The sequence below is a fragment of the Leucoraja erinacea genome, chromosome 27, assembly GCF_028641065.1.
Source record: "Leucoraja erinacea ecotype New England chromosome 27, Leri_hhj_1, whole genome shotgun sequence".
In the NCBI taxonomy this organism is placed as follows: Eukaryota; Metazoa; Chordata; class Chondrichthyes; order Rajiformes; family Rajidae; genus Leucoraja; species Leucoraja erinaceus.
In genome coordinates, this window is record NC_073403.1 from 15,888,296 (window position 1) to 15,909,514 (window position 21,219).

Consider the following 21,219-nt stretch of genomic DNA (forward strand, 5'->3'; position numbering starts at 1 on the left):
TCTTCCCTTCACCCCGAGAGCTGGTGGAATTTGTCAATGAACAAAATTATTGTTGGTGCTGTGTTGCAACACCTCCCAACTCATCCACTGGGATTACGGGAGTATCAAAACAATTCCACGAAAAAATAGCTTCCTTCATCCTCTCTCATTGCCCTCTCAGCAATTATCTCCCAGCACGTTTGGCCCTGAGGGCATGGATGAGTTGGGCTGAAGGGCCTGTTTCTGTGCTGTGTGACTATGACTATGACTACAACTGCAAAGGAGGATTAGCAAAATCCAAGACACTCCTTTACTTGGGGCCAGGCATGAATATGGCACCAAGAATTTTTCAGAAGAAACAATTTAATCACAAAATAAAGATATATACAAACAAAATCAGCATCATTCCTTTCAACATGTTTATTACAATGAAATCTTACAAACTAATTATTCAAAGAACAAATTGGTGACAGATTTTTAATCCAACAAGAAGGAGAGATCCATCATCACCCTGAGGCAATGATTCTGTTGCCGTCTCCACAGATATTTCCCGAGTAACGGAGTGTTGCCATCATTTCCAATTTTCATTTCAGATTTCCAGCAACTGCAGTATTTTGCTAATAGTTCTGCTGAAGCACCAAACAGATTTCTCAATCGACCTCTCTGATAAAAAAACACCCAGGTACAATAAATAACCACCCATCCAGTCTGAAAAATCATTGCTTTATCCCATTGCATTCACAGTGCATTAGAGGTAAGTACTTTTTCAAGTCCTTGTTTACAGAACTAGTTTGGAAGAGGTGGGTTCCAATTATTCAATCATTCAGTATTACTCGTCACTTGCACATAAAGTGCAAGTGAAATGAATTTGCCAGCAGCGGTACAATGTGAAAGAACACACAAAAACACACTAACATTTTAACACAAACATCCACCACAGCATACATCACTGTGGTGGAAGGCACAACATTTCCAGATGGAATACCAGCAATATTCAGTGATGAGCAATCTTTTTATCTAAGCACAAATGTACATGTTAAAAAAGCAACACTGTTTTTCACTCCAATTAGGAGATGCAATACCTCCTCCCTCAACTCCATCCAGGGACCTCGACAGTCCTTTCGGGAGAAGCAGAGGCTCACTTGCACCTCCTCCAACCTCATCTACTGTATCCACTGCTCTCAGTGTGGGCTCCAATATTTTGGCGAGAACAAGCGCAGACTGGGCGATCGTTTTGCTGAACACTTACACTCAGTCCACCTTGGCCAACGCCATCTCCCAATTGCCAAACATTTTAACACCCCTTCCCATTCCCATTCCCATACCGACCTTTCTGTCCTGGGCCTCCTCCACTGTCAGAGTGAGGCCACACACAAATTGGAGGAAAAGCACCTCATATTTCACTTGAGCAGTAGTATGAACATTGATTTCTCAAATTTCAATTAACCCTTGCATTGCCACTCCCCACCCTCTCCTACCCTCATCATCCTACTAGTTCCACTGTCCACATGCCTGTATTCTTTCATTATCACCTCTTCCCCAGCCAACAATAGGCCATTATGGGCTACACCCTTCCTTGGTCATCTGTTGCTGGCCCTGATTTGTTCTGGCCTTGTCCCCTAGTTCTTCCCCCCCCCCCCCCCCCCTACTTTCAGAAGGGGGTTCTGACCCGAAAACGTCACCCATACTTTTTCTCCAGAGATGCTGCCCAACCCGCTGAGCTACTCCAGCATCTTTTTGTCCATCTACAGAGAACAATGAGCCTCTGACTGGTCTTCTGTTATGTGATAGCCCGTTGATCGATGTGCAGGTATGGGCCGCATGTTCCATCACTGACTGTCGTTCTTGCCTCAGAGACCATCAGTGAGAAGCTAGAGGCCTGACCCAGGTAACTCAGACCAAAGCTTCATAACAGAGAGTCCAGAGAGTGACGGACTGTCTGCAACGCACTATGCCCGCAGATTCCCACTGGGTTATCCTGAGAGGTTCAACATTCCCTTTAAACAAATAGGCTAATTGACCGAGGGCCCAGGAAATGCAAACACGAGTGTACAAAACATAATCATTCACTCTCTCACTCCCACCACTCAGTGATGTGCAGGGTGTCAATATGATTTGGACAATATGTAAATCAACACAAGGGCCAGATTACTAAAACAGTTTACAATTAGAAATGCTGTAAATTCTAATGTTGTAAATACATTCTCAGCACTCCTCCAGTGCATGGGGTTTTTTTTTTCAGATCTTCTAGTTAAATTTCACGTTTATTCTGTTCAGTGCAACCCTGCTGCCCTTGTGCCACGGCAAGTTGAGTTTAAATTCTGTCTCAAAGTGCAACTAGCCAAAGTCATGCTGATTTGATTTGGCTTGTGGTTTCTGTATTAATGGGCAAATATTTAAGATGCTGATGCTCAGAGCACTTTTTTCTCCTGTTTGTTCATAACCTGCGACACAGAGAACGGAATGATCGCCACCGCTGCCAGAGGCACGGCGGCACTTTTGCAGAAGGAGAGGAAATAAAACAGGAGTTCCCGCTGTGCTGGGGGCTTCACCGAGTCGAACAGGTGCAGGACGATCAAGGAGGCCACAATGCAACTTATTCTGAAGCTGAGCTGCTGGCCTCTCTTTCCTTTGCAGCTCTCCACATAAATGGGTGAGTTCAGAGCTAATCCCAGTCCGAACAAGGCTCCCATGTTCCTCACCAGCCCGGCGAAGGGGGTGGAGTCAATGTGGACCCAATCAGCCCGGGCGCACCATCTCTGGGCTTTCTCCAGCGACCACATCAGGTCGATGCCCAGAGCTTTCAACAGCAGGTAGAAGCCCAGAGCGAAGGAGAAGAGGAAGAGGGTGATCTGCAGATACCTCTTGAAGCTTGCGTTGTAGATCGCATTAATCCGGCCAAACACCTCCGCCACAACCATCCCTGAACACGAAACAGATGAAAAGTTACAGTAGCACTGATACTGCAAAGACTAAAAAACAACTGTGAAATTTTATCACTGAACATTATAATATTTACATATAAACTTATATTTTTATTTGGAGTTTAGGAGGCTGAGGGGCGATCGTGTAGAGGGTCATGAGTGGCATGGATCAACGTGACCATATTCACAGTCTATTTCCCATGGTAGACGACTCTAAAACTAGGAGCAAAGGCTTAAAATGAGACGGGTGAGATTTAAGAGGGACTTCAGGTACAATGCTTGCACTCAGTATGTAGTCCATTCTTGAATGAGCTGTCAAACAAAGCTATAGAAGCGGATACAATTACAACTTTTGAAAAACATTTCCACAGATGTATGGAATAGAAGGATTGAGAGGGGTCTGAGCCAAATGCAGGCAAAAGGACCGAGCCCAGTTTGCCAACTTGCTCGGCATGGACAAGTTGGGCCGAAGGGCCTGTTTCTATGACACTAAAGTGACTGATAATGAAATATGCAATATGGATTGAAATACTAGATGTGCTTTGGCCAATCTATTTGCTCTCTCTCACATTTATAACTAATCGTATCCTAGTTACTTCCTTTTAACATCAGTCAACGTGATCTGAAATGAAGACGTAAAAACGTCAGATGTTGTAAATCTGCAAATTAAAATGGAAAATGTTGGAAATATTCAGCAGGTCAGGAAATAGAAACTTAACATTTCAGTTCTAAGTCTGATGAAAGATGAAAGATCAGAGGACTTAGAAATGAAGGGACAGAGAGAAAAGTAGTTTGTTTTCAATAGCGGAGAAGGTGCGCTTTCCCGGAATGGGTGGGAAAGTGACACAGGCGAGTAGCGCCTTACAGCGCCAGAGACACGGGTTCGATCCTGAGTACGGGTGCTGTCTGTACGGAGTTTGTACGTTCTCCCCATGACCTGCGTCAGTTTTCTCCGGGTGCTCTGGTTTCCTCCCACACTCCAAAGACGTACAGGTTTGTAGGTTAATTGGCTTTGATATAATTGTAAATTGTCTTTAGTGTGTGTAGGATAGTGTTAGTGTGTGGGAATCGCTGGGAGACTGGCGGGATGGTCGGATGCTCCAGGCATCTTATGCCGCGTGGGGTCTCTGACTCGGAAAAAAGATGAAGAGATAAAGGAAGCAATACCCCATGCACTGGACCAAGGCTGTGGATTAATCCTTAGAGCAAGCAGGAATATATTCATACAGCTTCATGAAAACTTTGTGAAATCTTAATGCTCAAACTCATGCCATTCTGTCAGCGATTCCTCCAAATACCTGAACTTCTCTTGTTATTGGAACGGGATGATGTACACTTGTATATAAAACGAATTCCATCCCTAAAAAGTGTTTGATGATTATGCGATAAATAGTTGAAGTGGATATTTTGGGTTCTCTAACCAGAACACTCAAAAGAAGTGTAATTAACGTAAGAATATAAGCTCTTGTCAATACAGATGCTACTCCAATATCATGTAATTATAGTAAGCACATCCCGCACTGTCTTCAAGCACGGCTTCCAAATAGTGCTACTTTGCTAATTGCATGGTGTAAGGCTGTGAAACTATTAGAGACTTACTGTGAGTATGATAATATTTCAGACTTAATTTCCTAATTGTAAAAAGTGAAGTGATTTTAATTACTTACTTGCAATGGGAGCTAAAATAACTTATCAAAATGCTTAGGTGCTAAATCTCTCATCACCAGGCAATAATTAATACAAATTCCATAACACAATGTGCTGAGGGAACTCAGTGGGTCAGACAGCGTCTGTAGAGGGAATGGACAGGCAACGTTTTAGGGACAGGACGTTTCTTCAGACTAATGGGGGCAGGAGGGGGAGAAAGCTGGAAAAGGGAAATAGTGGTGGGGCAAAGAAAACAAAAGTGTGTCAGAGAAGGAGAGAAGAGGAAGAGTGAAATGAAAAGCAGGGGAGAGGGATACATTACAGGGGGACGGGGAGGGAAAAGTGGGGGGATAAAAGGGAAAATAAAGGATACAGGAATGGGAGATGATCGTATGATTGAGGAGAAAGGAATAGGGTGACCAGGGTGGTGGTAGACTGTGGGAGATACGGTAAAAGTAATTTTATATTTACAAAGTCGGAAAATGTGATTTGGGCTGTTCTCATGTGAGATACTAGTACACAATACTGTACCTCTTCTACTTTCACAGTATTTTTTCATAACAATAATTCAGAAGAAGGGGAGCACAGATCAGATTGCCAACCCATGCTATAACGCTACAAAGCAGTAACACTGTATTCAGCACTCTGGTATTTGTCCCTTTGCATTACCTGGTATACCTGCGTATGGCTTGCTTGTACTTGTGTGCAGTGTGATCTGATTTAAGTGGATAGCACGCAAAAAACCTTTCACCGTACCGTGGTGCGCTTGACAATAATAAAGCAATAATGTTATGGGGTCACCCAGTGACCCAGGAAGCAATGCTGAATGTTCCACTCACCTGAGATGACTCCCATGAAGACCTGATGAGGGAAATGTGCAGCTACAAAGACCCTGGATGCACAAACACACACCTGGACCACCCAGAAGGCTCCCCACAGAAAAGCACGGAGACACCTGAAACAGTAATGGCAGTGATGAGAACATAAGGAAAAGACCACGTCAGCCCCTGAGTCTGTCCCAGCATCCATTGTGATAATGTGGACTCGCTCCACTTCCCTCCCTGTTTCTCCTAGCTCTTGACTCCTTTCTAGATAAAAATAAGATTTTCAGGCTTGACTATACTTATTGACTCCATCTCTGCAATGAATTCCAATGATTCTCAACCCTCTGACAGAACAATTATCTTTTCTCATTGCAAATGGAAAACCATTCTTCCCTAAGTCTACGCCTTCTTCTAGGTTCCTCCGAAATGGAAAGATCATCTCTGCATTTGACCTTGGGTGTCATGGTACACCAGTCATTAAACATAGGCATGCAGGTGCAGCAGGCATTGAAGAAAGCGAATGGTATGTTAGCATTCATAGCAAAAGGATTTGAGTATAGGAGCAGGGAGGTTCTCCTGCAGTTGTACAGGGTCTTGGTGAGACCACACCTGGAGTATTGCGTACAGTTTTGGTCTCCTAATCTGAGGAAAGACATTCTTGCCATAGAGGGAGTACAGAGAAGGCTCACCAGACTGATTCCTGGGATGACAGGACTTTCATATGAAGAAAGACTGGATAGACTCGGCTTGTACTCGCTAGAATTTAAAAGATTGAGGGGGGATCTTATAGAAACTTACAAAATTCTTCAGGGGTTGGACAGGCTAGATGCAGGAAGATTGTTCCTGATGTTGGGGAAGACCAGAACAAGGGGTCACAGTTTAGGATAAGGGGGAAGTCTTTTAGGACCGAGATGAGAACATTTTTTTTCACACAGAGTGGTGAATCTGTGGAATTCTCTGCCACAGAAAGTAGTTGAGGCTAGTTCATTGGCTATATTTAAGAGGGAGTTAGATGTGGCCCTTGTGGCTAAAGGGATCAGGGAGTATGGAGAGAAGGCAGGTACAGGATACTGAGTTGGATGATCAGCCATGATCATATTGAATGGCGGTGTAGGCTCGAAGGGCCGAATGGCCTACTACTGCACCTATTTTCTATGTTTCTATGTTTCTCTGAATCTTAAACTTCACCAAGATCACCTGAGCCCAACAGTTGGCAACATAACATGACAAATTAGAATTTAACGGGCTTACTTATGTCTAAATGGTCTAAGCAGTACCTGTAGCTCACACAGCAATTGGTTATGGGTTGGGGAACAATCTTTAACCAGGAAGTTGGCTACATTCTGATCAGGACTAGCTGTTTGTTCGATACATATTATTGTACAGAAACCAGGGGGAATTGAGTAGACAGGATCTTGTCAAGCCTTTCAATTACTATAACTGTTCACTTCCTTTAGTGGAGCCAGAGAACCATACAGCATGGAAGCAGGCCCTTTGGCCCACCTTCTACTTACTATCTCCTTTCGCTGCAAAGTAGGGAAGTAAGTGAAACTTGTTTGTTCAGTGAAGCAGCATTCAGTAAGTATTGAAAGCTACACGTTTTGTGCTCAGTTTATTCTTTCTGTAAAAAAATGTAACTGGGAATGTACAATGAGAGTGTTGTTAGTCTGCTCTTTTCCAAGCCAAGTCAAGTTTATCAAGTCAAGTCAAGTTTATTCGTCACATACACATACTTTTCACACAGAGAGTGGTGAATCTCTGGAACTCTCTGCCACAGAGGGTAGTTGAGGCCAGTTCATTGGCTATATTTAAGAGGGAGTTAGATGTGGCCCTTGTGGCTAAGTGGATCAGGGGGTATGGAGAGAAGGCAGGTACGGGATACTGAGTTGGATGATCAGCCATGATCATATTGAATGGCGGTGCAGGCTCGAAGGGCCGAATGGCCTACTCCTGCACCTAATTTCTATGTTTCTATGCTTCTATTTCTACGAGATGTGCAGTGAAATGAAAGTGGCAATGCTCGCGGACTTTGTGGAAAAAGACAAACAAACAAACAACCAAACAAACTATAAACACAATCATAAACACACACATATTATTTTACATATTAAATATTGGAAGGAAAACCGTTCAGTAAAGTTAGTCCCTGGTGAGATAGGAGTTTACAGTCCGAATGGCCTCTGGGAAGAAACTCCTTCTCAACCTCTCCGTTCTCACAGCATGGCAACGGAGGCGTTTGCCTGATCGTAGCAGCTGGAACAGTCCGTTGCATGGGTGGAAGGGGTCTCCCATGATACCAGAGGTTGGCAATACTAGGTAGATATTGGAGATAAAGAGTAAAGTGGAGGAGGAAGTCAATTTGCTTTCAAAAGTATTTTTCTTTCTCTTTCCCTATATTTAATGTTCTCTGATAATTATTTCAATTTTTTTGTTTGTGATTTGCCAACGTTCACTGTCCCCTGTACTGACAGTTCCATAAATTCATCAGCCCCAGGTAAAGAAGTCAACTGCCTCTACACCTCCACTCTACAGCGTGCATTTTCACTCCTGTCAAACCTATGATTAAGTCCAATTTATCCACTCTATGTAACGCCTTTACTACCTCATTAATTCCTGCCTTCTAATGGAAATATTCTCGACTTTGTAGCATAAGGACAACGTTTGTTCGATACATATTATTGTACAGAAACCAGAGGAAATCGAGTAGACAGGGTCTTGTTAAGCCTTTCAATTACTATAACTGTTCACTTCCTTTAGTGGAGCCAGAGAACCATACAGCATGGAAGCAGGCCCTTTGGCCCACCTTCTACTTACTATCTCCTTTCCCTGCAAAGTAGGGAAGTATGTCTGTCGGCATTGAAAGATTCAGCGTTCAGTGTTAGAGACTCACCAGCTTTGTTTGCAGTGTTGCTTCTTCTGAAAGGTGCTGGTCACTATTGCAGTCACCATCACATAGCAAACCCCCGCTGAGCCCATGGTGTGGCCGGAGGGACTTCCTGAAACGGACAGAGTTGGAATTAATCTACACTTTACAGAGAATGCAATAGAAAGATTAATGTTTGGCCTGTTAAAGTCCGCAGTTTCAGTCATGTTAGTACCTGGCCCAGTTTCACAGGTGATGGAATACTGCTCCAACACTGGAACCGATACATTGCCGTAGTAGGATGTTTCATGAACCCACCAGTAAGGTCTCTCGCCAAATAATATCCTGCAACAGAAGAGGGAATGAAACACGTTGGAAAAAGTAGATGCACCTGGATTTTCGATCATTCTGGATTTTACTCGAAATCTTTGTAAACCGATGCAAAACATTTTAGAAGTTAACAGCATCAGACATTTGCTAAACATTTACACTGGGGAATCTCAAAAGCAGGGATAAGAATTGCGATTTAAAAGCACATTGAACAACAAGCTGACCTTAGTTGTTGGGAACCGTAATAAAACTTAGAAGCCAAGAACTCTGTGCTGACCAAGCTCTGATTGTAGTGAGATTATTTTGGAATGTTGCATTAGTCATTGAGTTAATCACTGATCCCGACTAATTCACCATGAAAAATATTTTGTCACGAAATACATCCATATCTTGCATGCAACAGAATATATTTCTAAATAAATACTAACTGGATAAAGTTAAATGATCAGAAATATGGTATCAGAAACCTGATAGTTTAGTTTCCTTTTATTTTTTATTTTATTTTAACTTAGTTTATTGTCAGACTGTGACATTTCATTCCAATGATACAGGGTTAATTCAACCTCAACATCTTTTGATCCGACTGTGAATCTTTTGAGAGGGTTATGCCTTTGTTTTAGTTAAACAATGTTGACTTTGTTAACTACAGTGTCAGGGTCTGCCTCATTCAGCAGGACTAGGCCACGTCTGTGGAAAGAGAAACAGATCTCAGCTTCCCACAGGTGTAGCCTGACCTGCTGAGTGATTCCAGAAATTTCAGTTTTGATTTCAGATTTCCACCATCTGCAATGTTTTGATGTCCATAGCTCATCCACAGCAGTATATATTTTAGTTTAGTTTAGAGATACAGTGCGGAAACAGGCCCTTCGACCCACCCAGTCCATGATGGCCAGCGATCCCTGCACATTAACACTATCATATACACACTAGGGATAATTTACAAGATTACCAGGCCAATTAGCCTACAAGTCTGTACGTTCATAGAATGTGTGAGGAAACCGGAGCACCCAGAGAAAACCCATGCAGGTCACAGGGAGAACGTACAAACTCCATATAGACAGCATCCGTAGTCAGGATCTAACCCGAGTCTCTGGCGCTGTAAGGCAGCAACTCAACCTCTAGGCCATCGTGCCGCCCATTTGTCTCCGCAAAAGTTGATGAATTTGTAATATAACCTACTTACGTCTAACCTAACCTAATAACATCTCATTCTATCTTTTCAAATATAAATATAGTTCACGAGTAGTAAATATAAAACTGTTTAGGGAAATTCCCATACAGGTTCATCTTCACAGCCGTGACCTAATTCCTCTAATATTTGTTGCCCACACCATATTGATTTAAATTAAGAATCAGCACTAATCCAAGGGACATTATAATCTTTCTCGTCACTTTTTCAGTTTCCTTCGATATACGGTCTCATTAGAAGCAGATTATCCTGACTATAATAGCACCCAAACCAGTTTTTCCTTATGCCTTAGGTATAAAAACGTGTTAAAAGAAAAGATAGTTACAATCTGTGTAAGAAGAAACTGCAGATGCTGGTTTAAACCGAAGATAGACACAAAAAGCTGGAGTAACTCAGCGGGAGAGAAGGAATGGGTGACGTTTCGGGTGAGACCCTTCTTCGGACAATCTGTTCTTCTGCAGAAAACATTTAAATATTTTGTAAGGTTCTCAATGCCACTTGTACGGACCAACCTTTGGAGTGCAGCCTCCAGGTTTGTGAAAGCTCCCCGCCAGGTGAGGCAGTGAGCAAAAACATAATGGAAAGGTCAGTGCAGATAATATTTTATCAATTAAGTATGACAATACAAAGTTCTAATGCATGGTTGATTTAGCTCCGCAAAGTCCAATGAGCAAATGTTCTGCTTGATGTGGTACTCAGATAGGAAAAATCTGGATTATTTCTGCTGGGTGCCATGGAACCAAGGTCATGTTAGAATTGGACTTTATTCATTTCTGGAATGCAGGTGTTGTTGGCAAGGTCCACACGTCTTGCCCCTTCCTGAGAGGCTGCTGGGGAGCCACCTTCTGATGATGGCACTGCCACCCACTAACGAGTCCCAGCCTTTTATCATACCCGCAATTATGAAGGTTATCCACAATAACTTTCCAAGTCAGGGTCGTGCCTGATTTGGAGGGGAACCTGCACGTGGTGGTGTGTCCAAGGTCTCTGCTGTCTTTGTCCTTCCAGGCAGAGCTCACATGTTTGGGAGGTAAAGTCTAAGGGAGTATCGGCATGGAGGTGGAAAAGGAGGCAAAAGGGGGTCAGGTAAGGAAAGAGGAGGGGTGAAATGTAAAGCCGGAGGGAGGAATGTGAGTTAAACGGGAGAGGGGGGGAAGGTTAAGAGAGGGAATACAAGGGAAGTAAGGGAATTGGTAATGGGAGATGAGCGTGTGGAGGAAGGGAAAGGAGCAGGGTGACTGGGGGGTTGGGGAGATGGTGGGAGAATTATACCTCGAGTGAATGGGAGCCAGGGGAAAGGGAGAAGGATGAGCGGGGGGTATTTGAATTTGGAGAGTTCAATGTTTATACCATAGTACATAGAACATATTAAAGTACAGCACAGGAACAGGTCCGTTGAGCCACAATATCAGTGCCAAACATAATACTAAGATAAACTAATGTCAACTGCCTGCACGTGGATCCATGTCTCTAAAATCCCATCATATCTGTAGCTTGTCTAAAAACTTCTTAAACACTACTATCATATCTGCCTTCACTACCACCCTGGTAAGGTGCTCAAAGCACCCACCACCTTTGGTGAGAAAACTTGCCCCACATATCTCCTTTAAACATTGCCCCTCTCACCTTTAAGCTATGCCCTCAAGTCTTTGACATTTCTACCCTGGGAAGAAGATTTCTGATTGTCCACTCAGAATTATTATATACTTCTGTCTAGCCTCTGCTCAACCTTCGGTGTTCTGGAGAAAACAATCCATGTTTGTCCAATTTCTCCTTGTAACTAATACCCTCTAAGCCAGGCAGCATATTAGTAAATCTCTTCTGCACCCTTTCCAAAGCCCCCATGAATGCTATCCAGGCGGTATATGAGGTGCTGTTCTTCCAGTTTGCATGAGAACCATGTCAGGTTTACTGCCCGAACTCTCTTCCCCAATCAACTTACCATTTAAAGATGAGGTTGAGCCAGTCCCCGATGACAGCCACCCAGATGAGTTTGACCCCCACCGCCTCACACAGGTGGAACCAGATGGGGAAGAAAACAAAGAAAGTGTTTCTCAGGTCAGCGGCGATGGAGATAAAGGTGAACCAGCTCTGGGAGTCCCTGTAGTTCAGCTGTAGATACTGCACCAGTTCCACCCCAGAGCTGTGGAGCAGGTCCATGCCAGCGTCCATTCTCTGGTGCGTCCTAGGTTACCTCCCTTCCACCTGTGTCCTGTGGATGTGTTATATACAGTAGCAGGCAGCAGCATAATGCGCAAACAGTGATCTTTGGACCCAGAGGCTAGACGCACAGAACCAATGGACAAAGCAAGCGCATATCAGGCTGACGCAAACATGTTTGGATACCTTTTGCTTGAAAAACACCTAAGTCATTGAATTTATCGATTGAGCTAATAAACAACCAGAGAGAAAGGACATCAGTGTTTTCAACATTATCACAATTCATCATTTAATATTAGAAGTTGCGACAGGTATGTCTAATATTGTAATTTCTATAATAAAAATTATGATGTTTAATATGTGCTTTTAATTTCAAACAAAACTTTAACCCTTTAACAGCTAGTTTTTTCATTAAAAGCAACCAGGTAAATAGGCACTTCCTCAGGAAGTGTTCAGTGTAGCATCCTGTAACAATCAGACTGAGAATATATCACCACTGTACAACATAGTGCAGGGAATTTCACAAGCAAACCATATATTGTTGATGTGTGCTGTTAATCTTAATAGCCAGATTATTAATTGTTAACCATTTCATTCAGTGTTTGCTGGAACTGACTCTTTGAAATAAAGTATACGACAGTCTTGTTGCTTGGCCAGCATTGTGTTCACCACTCTAAACATTCACTGCCTCTATCACTGATGCACTATGTACTGTGTATAAAATATAATGCAACAACTAACTTCTGCTCCTTCAACAAATTCTCCTACCGAGGCTGGTAAAGACGCTGCCTCACACACAGTATCAGCAACCCGACTTCAGGTGCTGCCTGTGTGGAGTTTGCACGATCTACATGTGACCAAGCGGGTTTCCTCCAGGTGCTCCAGTTTCTTCTCACATCGTATAGACGTGTGGGTTGGTGGGTTAATTAGCTGCTCCAAATTGTCCCCAAATTGTGAGTGGTGGAGAATGTGATAGGAATGTGGGGGGAAAAATGGGATTAACGCAGGATTAGTGTGAAGGGATGGTGGATGGTCGGCATGGACTGGGTGGGCCAGGGGATCTGTTTCCGTGCTGAGTTTTTTTAAAGCCGGGAATTGGCTCATAAAGTGCATTAAGACCACCCACCCACCACCCCGTCCCTGCCTGCATGCATACACAACTCTGACTTAGAAGTAGATGGCTATCCCTTCATCATTAGTGGTCAGAATCCTGCAATTCCCTCTCCAACATACCGCCTCTAGTAGGACCATAAGACCCAAGGACATGGGAGCTGGACTAGGCCATTCGGCCCATCGAGTCTAATCCGCCATTCGCCAACCACGCTGGACTGATATGGTTCAGGAAGACACATCACCACCAAGGGCAAGTGGTCACTGGCATTGTATGGAGACATAAGGAACTGCAGATGCTGGAATCTTGAGAAAGCCACAAAGTGCAGGAGGAACTTATGGGGCCAGGTAGCTGCTTGTCTCGCCACTGACACCCACACCCTGTGAATGAAGAGTAGAGAATATTTGAGAGAAGACTGTCGGCTTTCTGCCGAAAGAAAGGAATGTGAGCTTCTCTGAGACCAACCCAACACCTTGGACGAGACTGGTTGTTCCATCGGTTGTTACTCCTCCCCTCCCTTCCCCCCACCCTTCTTCTCCCCCACCAAAGGGCGCAGATAACTGGAATGTTTTTTTCTGGCTGCCGGTAATGATACAAGTTTTACAATTCCAGATTTATTTTAAATAACCGAATATTGAGATTTGAGCAGTGTTGGGTTGAGATCTGGCTGCTCCTTTCTGGAATCCTGTGACATAACCACTAAGATACCAAACCATTGTGCCTAAAGAATTGTTAAGATAATAAGTGATTCAAATGCACAATATGTGCAGTAAAGACACGGCATAAGCAACCATAATGAATAGATATCAGACATTCATCTAGAGCAGTAATCTTTTAATATTTTTCATGCCATGGGGAAATTTGCAAACTACTATTCTGCCTGCTCACACAATAGTGTTTAATGGTCATCGGCTTTGTTCCCACTTAACAACAGTCGTTTGAAACTCTCAGAGTATAATCAGTTCTTTTAAAATACAATTCTCAGAAATTCGCCAATCATTGCTAACTCATTGCAAGATTGCACAACCTTGCAGATAAAGTGAATGAAAAACATTTTCTCAGTGAAAATGATTTGCCTTTACTCACTCCAGCTAAGCAGGGTGTTTTTTTAATGTGTCATGTTGCAAAAACGCTGTATTAAATAACAAATATATAATTTCCTCTGAAAATATATATCTTTTGTCAACAGGTATAAACATTGATCCTGAAGAGGCACATGTGCCCATGTTCTATTGTTCCCAAACCCAGCTTCTCTCTGTTCAGACAGCTTTTCAATCACTTATTTTCTTAGCAATTCTTTAGGCACATTGTTTTGGTACCTTAGAGGTTTTGTCACTGGATTCCAGAATGAAGCATTCAGATCTCAACCCAACACCGCTTAAACCTCAAAATCTTGCATCATTACTGACAGACATAAAAACCACCGGCAGGAACTCAATCACACTGGGGTGGACCAGGATAAACCTGACCACAAGCTGCTCTGGAAGCCTTTGACAACTTTCAAACTCACATCCTTCGCTTTGCCATCAATCAAAGCTTTTCAGAATTTCCAAATATATCTGAACGTGCAAAAATATTTAATGACATAGAACATAGAGCAGTACATCACAAGAACAGGCCTATTGGACCATAATATCTGTGCCTAACACGTTGCAAAGACCATTACTTATCTACCTGCACATAACCCATATCCCTCCATTTCCTACAGATCCATGCGCCTATCCAAAAGTCTTTAAAATGCTACTAATGTCTCTGCTTCAACCACCACCTCACCAGTGTGTTCCAGGTCCTCACCACCCTCTGTATCAAATACTTAAACTTTGCACCTTAAAGTTTTACCCTCTAGTATTTGATAATTTGATATTCCATCCTGGGTAAAAGATTCTGTCTTTCGATTCTCTCATCATTTTATTTCACAGAATTTTAATGATTATTAAAAATGAAATAATCAAAGATGGATACAATTGTCACTTAAAAACATATAAGATCCACTGAACCTTTGAATTAAAATCCATAAATAAAACACAATTAATTAATGAAGGCACTCAGTATATTCATCCTGAGCTTCCCTGCAGCTTCCACAGTTCCGGTTCAAATCAATGGCCTTGCAAATCTCCCACACTGGGATCAAGAGTGGATTTCCCATAGATACCGGCAGAAGGCAGCTGGGATGTTGCCTTTAGAACTAACCCAGTGCGCTTCGGATTTGACATGCATTGGGGGCTTCCAGAACTTTCCTGCACTCCTGTGGAGAAATGCCGGCAGTTCTGTATGGATCTGCTAGAACATTCTGCGGTTAGCCTTACATCACTTACACCTTCACTCTTCCCCCCTCTCCCATCGAGGCAAGAGGTACAGAAATGTGAAAATGCGCACCTCCAGATTTAGGGCCAGTTTCTTCCCAGCTGTTATCAGGCAACTGAATCATCCTACCAATACCTGAAGAGCGGTCCTGAGCTACTATTTACCTCATTGGAGACCCTCAGACTTCTTTAATCGGACTTTACTGGACTTTATCTTGCACTCAACGTTCATCCCGTATCTGGTCACTGTAGACTGCTCGATTGGAATCATGTATAGTCTTTCCACTGACGGGTTAACACGCAACAATAGTTGTTCACAGTATCTACACATGACAATGAACTAAACTAAAAAACCTAAACTATTTTTTTCCTTTCAATTGTCCAACAATTAGTCTCAAATATTGATAATGGTAAAGAATGGGATAAAGACCAGCGTTTATACACTTTACCAGCTGATGAAATATACACCTAGGCCTATAATTGCCATTTGTTTGCATTTGCTTTGTTAGAACAGTTTACCTTCTAATTGACCAACGAAAATAAAAGGATCTGAGGATTTAATTACAAATAATCTCAAACATAATTCAAGAGTCTGCAATCCTAAATATTATTTCAAAAAACATTGTGGTCTGCCTGTTGCATTAACACCCATCAATTGGCTGTAGTCATTTCAGACTTTAGATGTGGAGCATGTAAATAGGCCCTTCAGCCCACTGAGTCTGTGCTGACCAGTGATCAGCCTGTATACTAGCACTATTCTACACACTAGGGACAATTAATAATGTTACCAAAGCCAATTAACCTACAAACCTGTATGTCTTTGGACTGTGGGAAGAAAACGCATGTGGTCACAGGGAGAACATACAAACTCCATACAGACAGCACTCATAGTCAGGATCGAACCCGGGTCTCTGGCGCTGTCAGGCAGCAACTCTACCGCTGTGCCACTGTGCCGCCCCTTATACAATTGGGCTTGTATTTTCTGTTGCAAAGTCATAAGTGGGGCTGTTTCCAATGCTTTTACATGTCAAACAATGCTTATCTTACCAAGTAGCTGACTAGTAGACATTAATGAAACCATTCGCTTTTTAATGTCACTTATTTAAAATTAGATTAGTGAAGTGGACATTTTTGAGAAAACATCCAGGTTAATGTACAAGTATATAAACATTTTGTTTTTATGCCAGGTAAGTAGTGATCAATTACCTATTCTGCTGGCAGACTCTGCCAGTACCTATAAGATGTTATAGTTGTGATTTTGAACAGAACTTTGAACCAACAATTTTGGAAAAAAAGCCAATGCAATTAGCACCCAGGTTGGCTGTAACTGCTAGCTTTATTGGTTAATATTTATCAGATGTTTAATGCCACTTCTATTTGGATCCAGTGGTTCAATGAGTTAATCAAATAAATTTCATTGCATGCACAGGAACAAATGGAGCTAACAAAGATGACAGTGGGAAAATCTAGTACAAATCGTAAATCACACCATTGGAACATTTCCCTCTACCTCACTTTTCGCTCATAAGAGTTTGCATTCCAGATTTATCAACCGTAAGATATTAACAGCAAGTTATTGCGTAGTTCTTCCAGTATTCAACATATTAGAACATGCTGGCTGGATATGTTCAGGTATGTTGAATGCAACATAGTACAAGTTCAAGTTCAAGTGAGTTTATTGTCATGTGTCCCTGTTAGGACAATGAAATTCTTGCTTTGCTTCAGCACACAGACATAGTAGACATTTACTACAAAACAGATGAATGTGTCCATATACTATAATATAAATATATACACACATGAATAAATAAAATGATAAAGTGCAAATAACAGATAATTGGTTATTAATAATCAAGGTTTTGTCCAAGCCAGGTTTAATAGCCTGATGGCTGTGGGGAAGTAGCTATTCCTGAACCTGGTTGTTACAGTCTTCAGGCTCCTGTACCTTCTACCTGAAGGTAGCAGGGGGATGAGTGTGTGGCCAGGATGGTGTGGGTCTTTGATGATACTGCCAGCCTTTTTGAGGCAGCGACTGCGATAAATCACAGATACTTAACATATACTCCTACAAATTCTTTCAGGAAAAAATCTTATGAAGTAATACTTCCAAATCAAACTAACTTTATCCCGGCTTCTATCCTTCAACTTCTATTTCCCTCAATATAGGTCTTCACTTGCATTGTAAAATATTCCCCCACTGAAACTTTCATCCAGGCGTTCATTACCTATTGACTTAACAGTTCCAACGCTTTACTGGTCAATCTCCTACCTTGCACATGGTGAACTTGAGGTTATCCGAAACTCTCCCGAACTAACAAATAAATAGCATACAGAGGTGCATCACCAGAGGGTTAAAAAGCAAAAAACTGGCATTGAAATTGGCATTGAGCCACAATAAAAGCAGGTGGGCAAAAAGCAGTTTGGGTTAAAGAATCATCTTAAAGGAGGAAAGACAGAAATGACGAGAGGGTATGTGGGAGAAAAGTTATTCGCTTAAGGTCGTGACCACAAATGGTGGAGAATGTGAATTCAGGGATTGCTAAAGAAGCCAGTGTTGAAAACATATATGAAGAAATAAAAGCAATTGAGAAAGGTAACATTATGGAAATAGGTGAATGAGAATGTTTCTATTGGGAGTCAGTACAAGTCAGTGAGCAAAGAGCTGATGTGCAAAAGGCAAATGCTTTTAATTATAAAAAGAGATTTCTTATTTTTTTTCATTAAATATTTTGTATCAACAACATCTGAATCCTTTTATGATTTCTCTCTTGGAATAAATCCATGATTGGTTGAACATGGTACATGCGGATCAAATTATATTGCAGATGTTGCATGTCTCTCAGACGTGCTTACGGTAAAGGTTTGAAATAAAGCCTTAAGAAATCCCTTTCCAGCCTCTTAAAAATGATGTACGGAGAGAAATCTTCAATCGTCCAAAATTGCAAGATGGAGGTTAACAGGAAATCTTGACCAATGCAAGATCCTTTCTTTTCTGACTGGTCCTTTTTGGTTATATAATTGTGTTCCCGTTGTTCTTGTTGATGTCTCAGTATTTATTTCAGTGACATATATGCAGTTAAAATATATCTTTTCACTAGTTTGTCTCTTGGGCCCAGGGCACTGATCACACCAAGTCAAAGCCAGGAGTCAGAGGCACTTGTTAAACATGAAAATCTGCATATTGAGGCCGGATTCTATTAAAAAATGGATTTAAAAGTTAACGATTCTTACCTGGCATGGAATACAAGTATATCCCGACTCTCACAGAGGTTTTTGTCTGCAGTCAGGTGTGGAGATGGCAGGATTGTGCTTCAGGTGTTGCCATTGCATTGTCCCCGTATTCCATCACACTCCCTCTGCCCTGCAAAGTGATTGAAGAGTCAAACAAAAATGCACTATACAGCAAAACACCTGGGTTTGTGCAGAACTTCTTGTTGGCCATCATCCAGGTCTCCCCTTGATCTGCCTAGAGTGGCTTTGGCATCAGATGCATCGACGTCAATGACAAGCAGGCAACTTGTTACTTGTCATTGATGTGCTAAGCACTGTGTACCCTTTCTGGAAAGGAAAGTAAAACGTGCAGTGAATCTTATGGTGAGGTGCTTCTGTACTACAACAATAATTTGGAATTTAATGTCATTTTATATGTTGAAAGTTGAATTAAAATTCAAGTTAAAAAAACATCACTTTTCAATCTGTTTTCTTTCTGTAAACAGTCGAGGTGATTTTCACAAGAGCTGGCCTTGTGAATCATCATCTACGTTTGGGTTTCTATGCCACTGGCTGTAATGACGCAGCCTGTATTGATAGAAGGGATGTTGACTCTGTTTTTTGGACTGGGGTTGTTCCCAGTTGCAATCATTTTCTGGCCATCAGCGATGATAACAGCATTAGAACAACACCATTCCAGCACTGGGTGAAGTTTAGCCCAGTAACTGAGTGGGTTGTGATCGCGTGAGTTCACTAGGTTTACAGACACTGTTCCTAAAGTCAGATTGGTGAACTTTTTATATGACTACTATCATTATACACTCCACTATTTATGAATGGCACATAGAAAAATCAGCTATAAATTAATTTAGTCAAACGCTGATTCTTTCTACCAAAATTATGTTTTTTGAACTTGTTGATATTTATAGCTTGAAAGGACGCAAAGTACTAGAGTTACTCAGCAGGCCAGGCAGCATCTCAAGAGAACACGGAGAGGTGACATTTCAAGTCGGAAACTTTCATCCTTTTTTGTAATCCAGCATCTGTAGTTCTAATTCCAAGATTTCTAGCTTTAATTTTCATACTAGAATTTGAAAGAAGTTCATTGAATGTGATCACGAAATGTTTGGATAACATATACCTCTACTGATGAAACGGCAAATGTAAAGTTACTGCAAGATGGCTATGAACTTGGACAATTTTAAACCATATACAGCAGAGAAAATGTGCCTTCAATATGTACAGAGAAAATGGTTTCATATTTCCATGACCATGTTATTTCTTGCTCACCATTTCAAATCGACACAACGGAGACAAGATCCTTGGCAGTTTTGTGACTTCACAAGAAACTAAAAAAACATGTGCACGCTGTTTTGACATTCAAACCACAATCAGGTCAGAAGGAGAGATTGGACAAACTTGGAACATTGGAGGCTGAGGGGTGACCAGATAGAAGCATATAAAACTATGAGAGGCAAAGGTAGAATAGTAAGAATCATTAGTAGGAATTATTTCCCAGGGTGGAAATGGTAAAGACTAAATGACACAGATTTATGGTGAATGGATCAAAATTTAAAGGAGACATAGGGAGCAAATATTTTATTCAGAGTGGTAAGTGGAATCCATGGAGGTGGTGATGAAGGCAGAAATAATAAGATTTAACAGGCTTTTAGATGGGCACATCGATATGCAGGGGATGGATGGATATGGATCACGTACAGGCAGATAATATTAGCCTGACATCAGGTTAGGTGTAGACATTGTGGATCAAAAGGGCCTGTTCATGTGTACAACTAACTATACAATTTTCAATATTATATGTTCAAATATGAAATATATTAAATATTCTGATGGGGATAAATAAAGGTGATATTTCGACAAGGTAAAGCTCTGATAAATATCTATGCATTGGAGGTTAGTGGGCGACACCTCGCTCAGTCACTGAGGTATAATTCAATCAGAGGACTTATAGAGAGTGGTGGGTGCCTGGAACACACTGCCAGGGGTGGTGGTAGTGGCCGAAATGATAGTGGCATTTAAGAGGCTGTTAGACAGGCACCTAGATATGCAGGGAATGGAGGGAATGGATCACGTGCAGGCAGAGGTTAGTTGGGCTCATGTTGGACACAGATTTTGTTCCTGCGCTTTACAGTTCCACGTTCTATGTTCTTATGTCCCACCTGAGATCAGGATATTGGAACTTACTACCGTGCTGGAGTGTATCCGGGGTGTTGTGGCTGTAAGCAGGTCAAGACTGGACAAGGAGAGAAAGAATAAAATTATGGTCGGGAGAACTAAGTCTTGTGGAACAAGAGTAAGCTGGACCAAAGAGTCAACCATGATATTCCCACCAGTGGATCCTGATACTTTACAATGATGAGTTGCAACTAATATCAAAACCTCTTTTTCTATCTTTATTTTTGTGACGAGTCATAGAGTGGTAGAGTTATACAGCGTGGAAACAGGCCCTTGGGCCTAACTTGTCCCTTCTACACCAGTCGCACCTGCCCGCGTTTGGCCCATATCCCTCTAAACCTCTAACGTGTATTGCCCATGCCAACGCTACAGATTCCTGAGCACGTAAGTTTAATTCCCAGAGACTGGTCAAGTGGCTGCATAAATTGATCAACGAATCCCCTATTACACGTGGGGCCTAGCCTATGAATCACCTAAGTGGCT

The 21,219-nt window shown here is 41.9% G+C and overlaps 1 protein-coding gene across 1 annotated transcript; it reads right to left on the minus strand.

Annotated features, from left to right (window-relative positions):
• Positions 1 to 324: 324 nt before the first annotated feature.
• On the minus strand, positions 325 to 11,973 carry LOC129710275 (glucose-6-phosphatase catalytic subunit 1-like). Its single transcript, XM_055657162.1, has 5 exons — positions 11,699 to 11,973; positions 8,473 to 8,582; positions 8,265 to 8,370; positions 5,390 to 5,505; positions 325 to 2,902 (listed from the first exon to the last, which is right to left on the minus strand). Exons 1-5 carry the CDS (start codon positions 11,926 to 11,928, stop codon positions 2,391 to 2,393), a joined length of 1,074 nt encoding a protein of 357 aa, XP_055513137.1. The 5' UTR covers positions 11,929 to 11,973; the 3' UTR covers positions 325 to 2,390.
• Between the last annotated feature and the right edge of the window lie 9,246 nt (positions 11,974 to 21,219).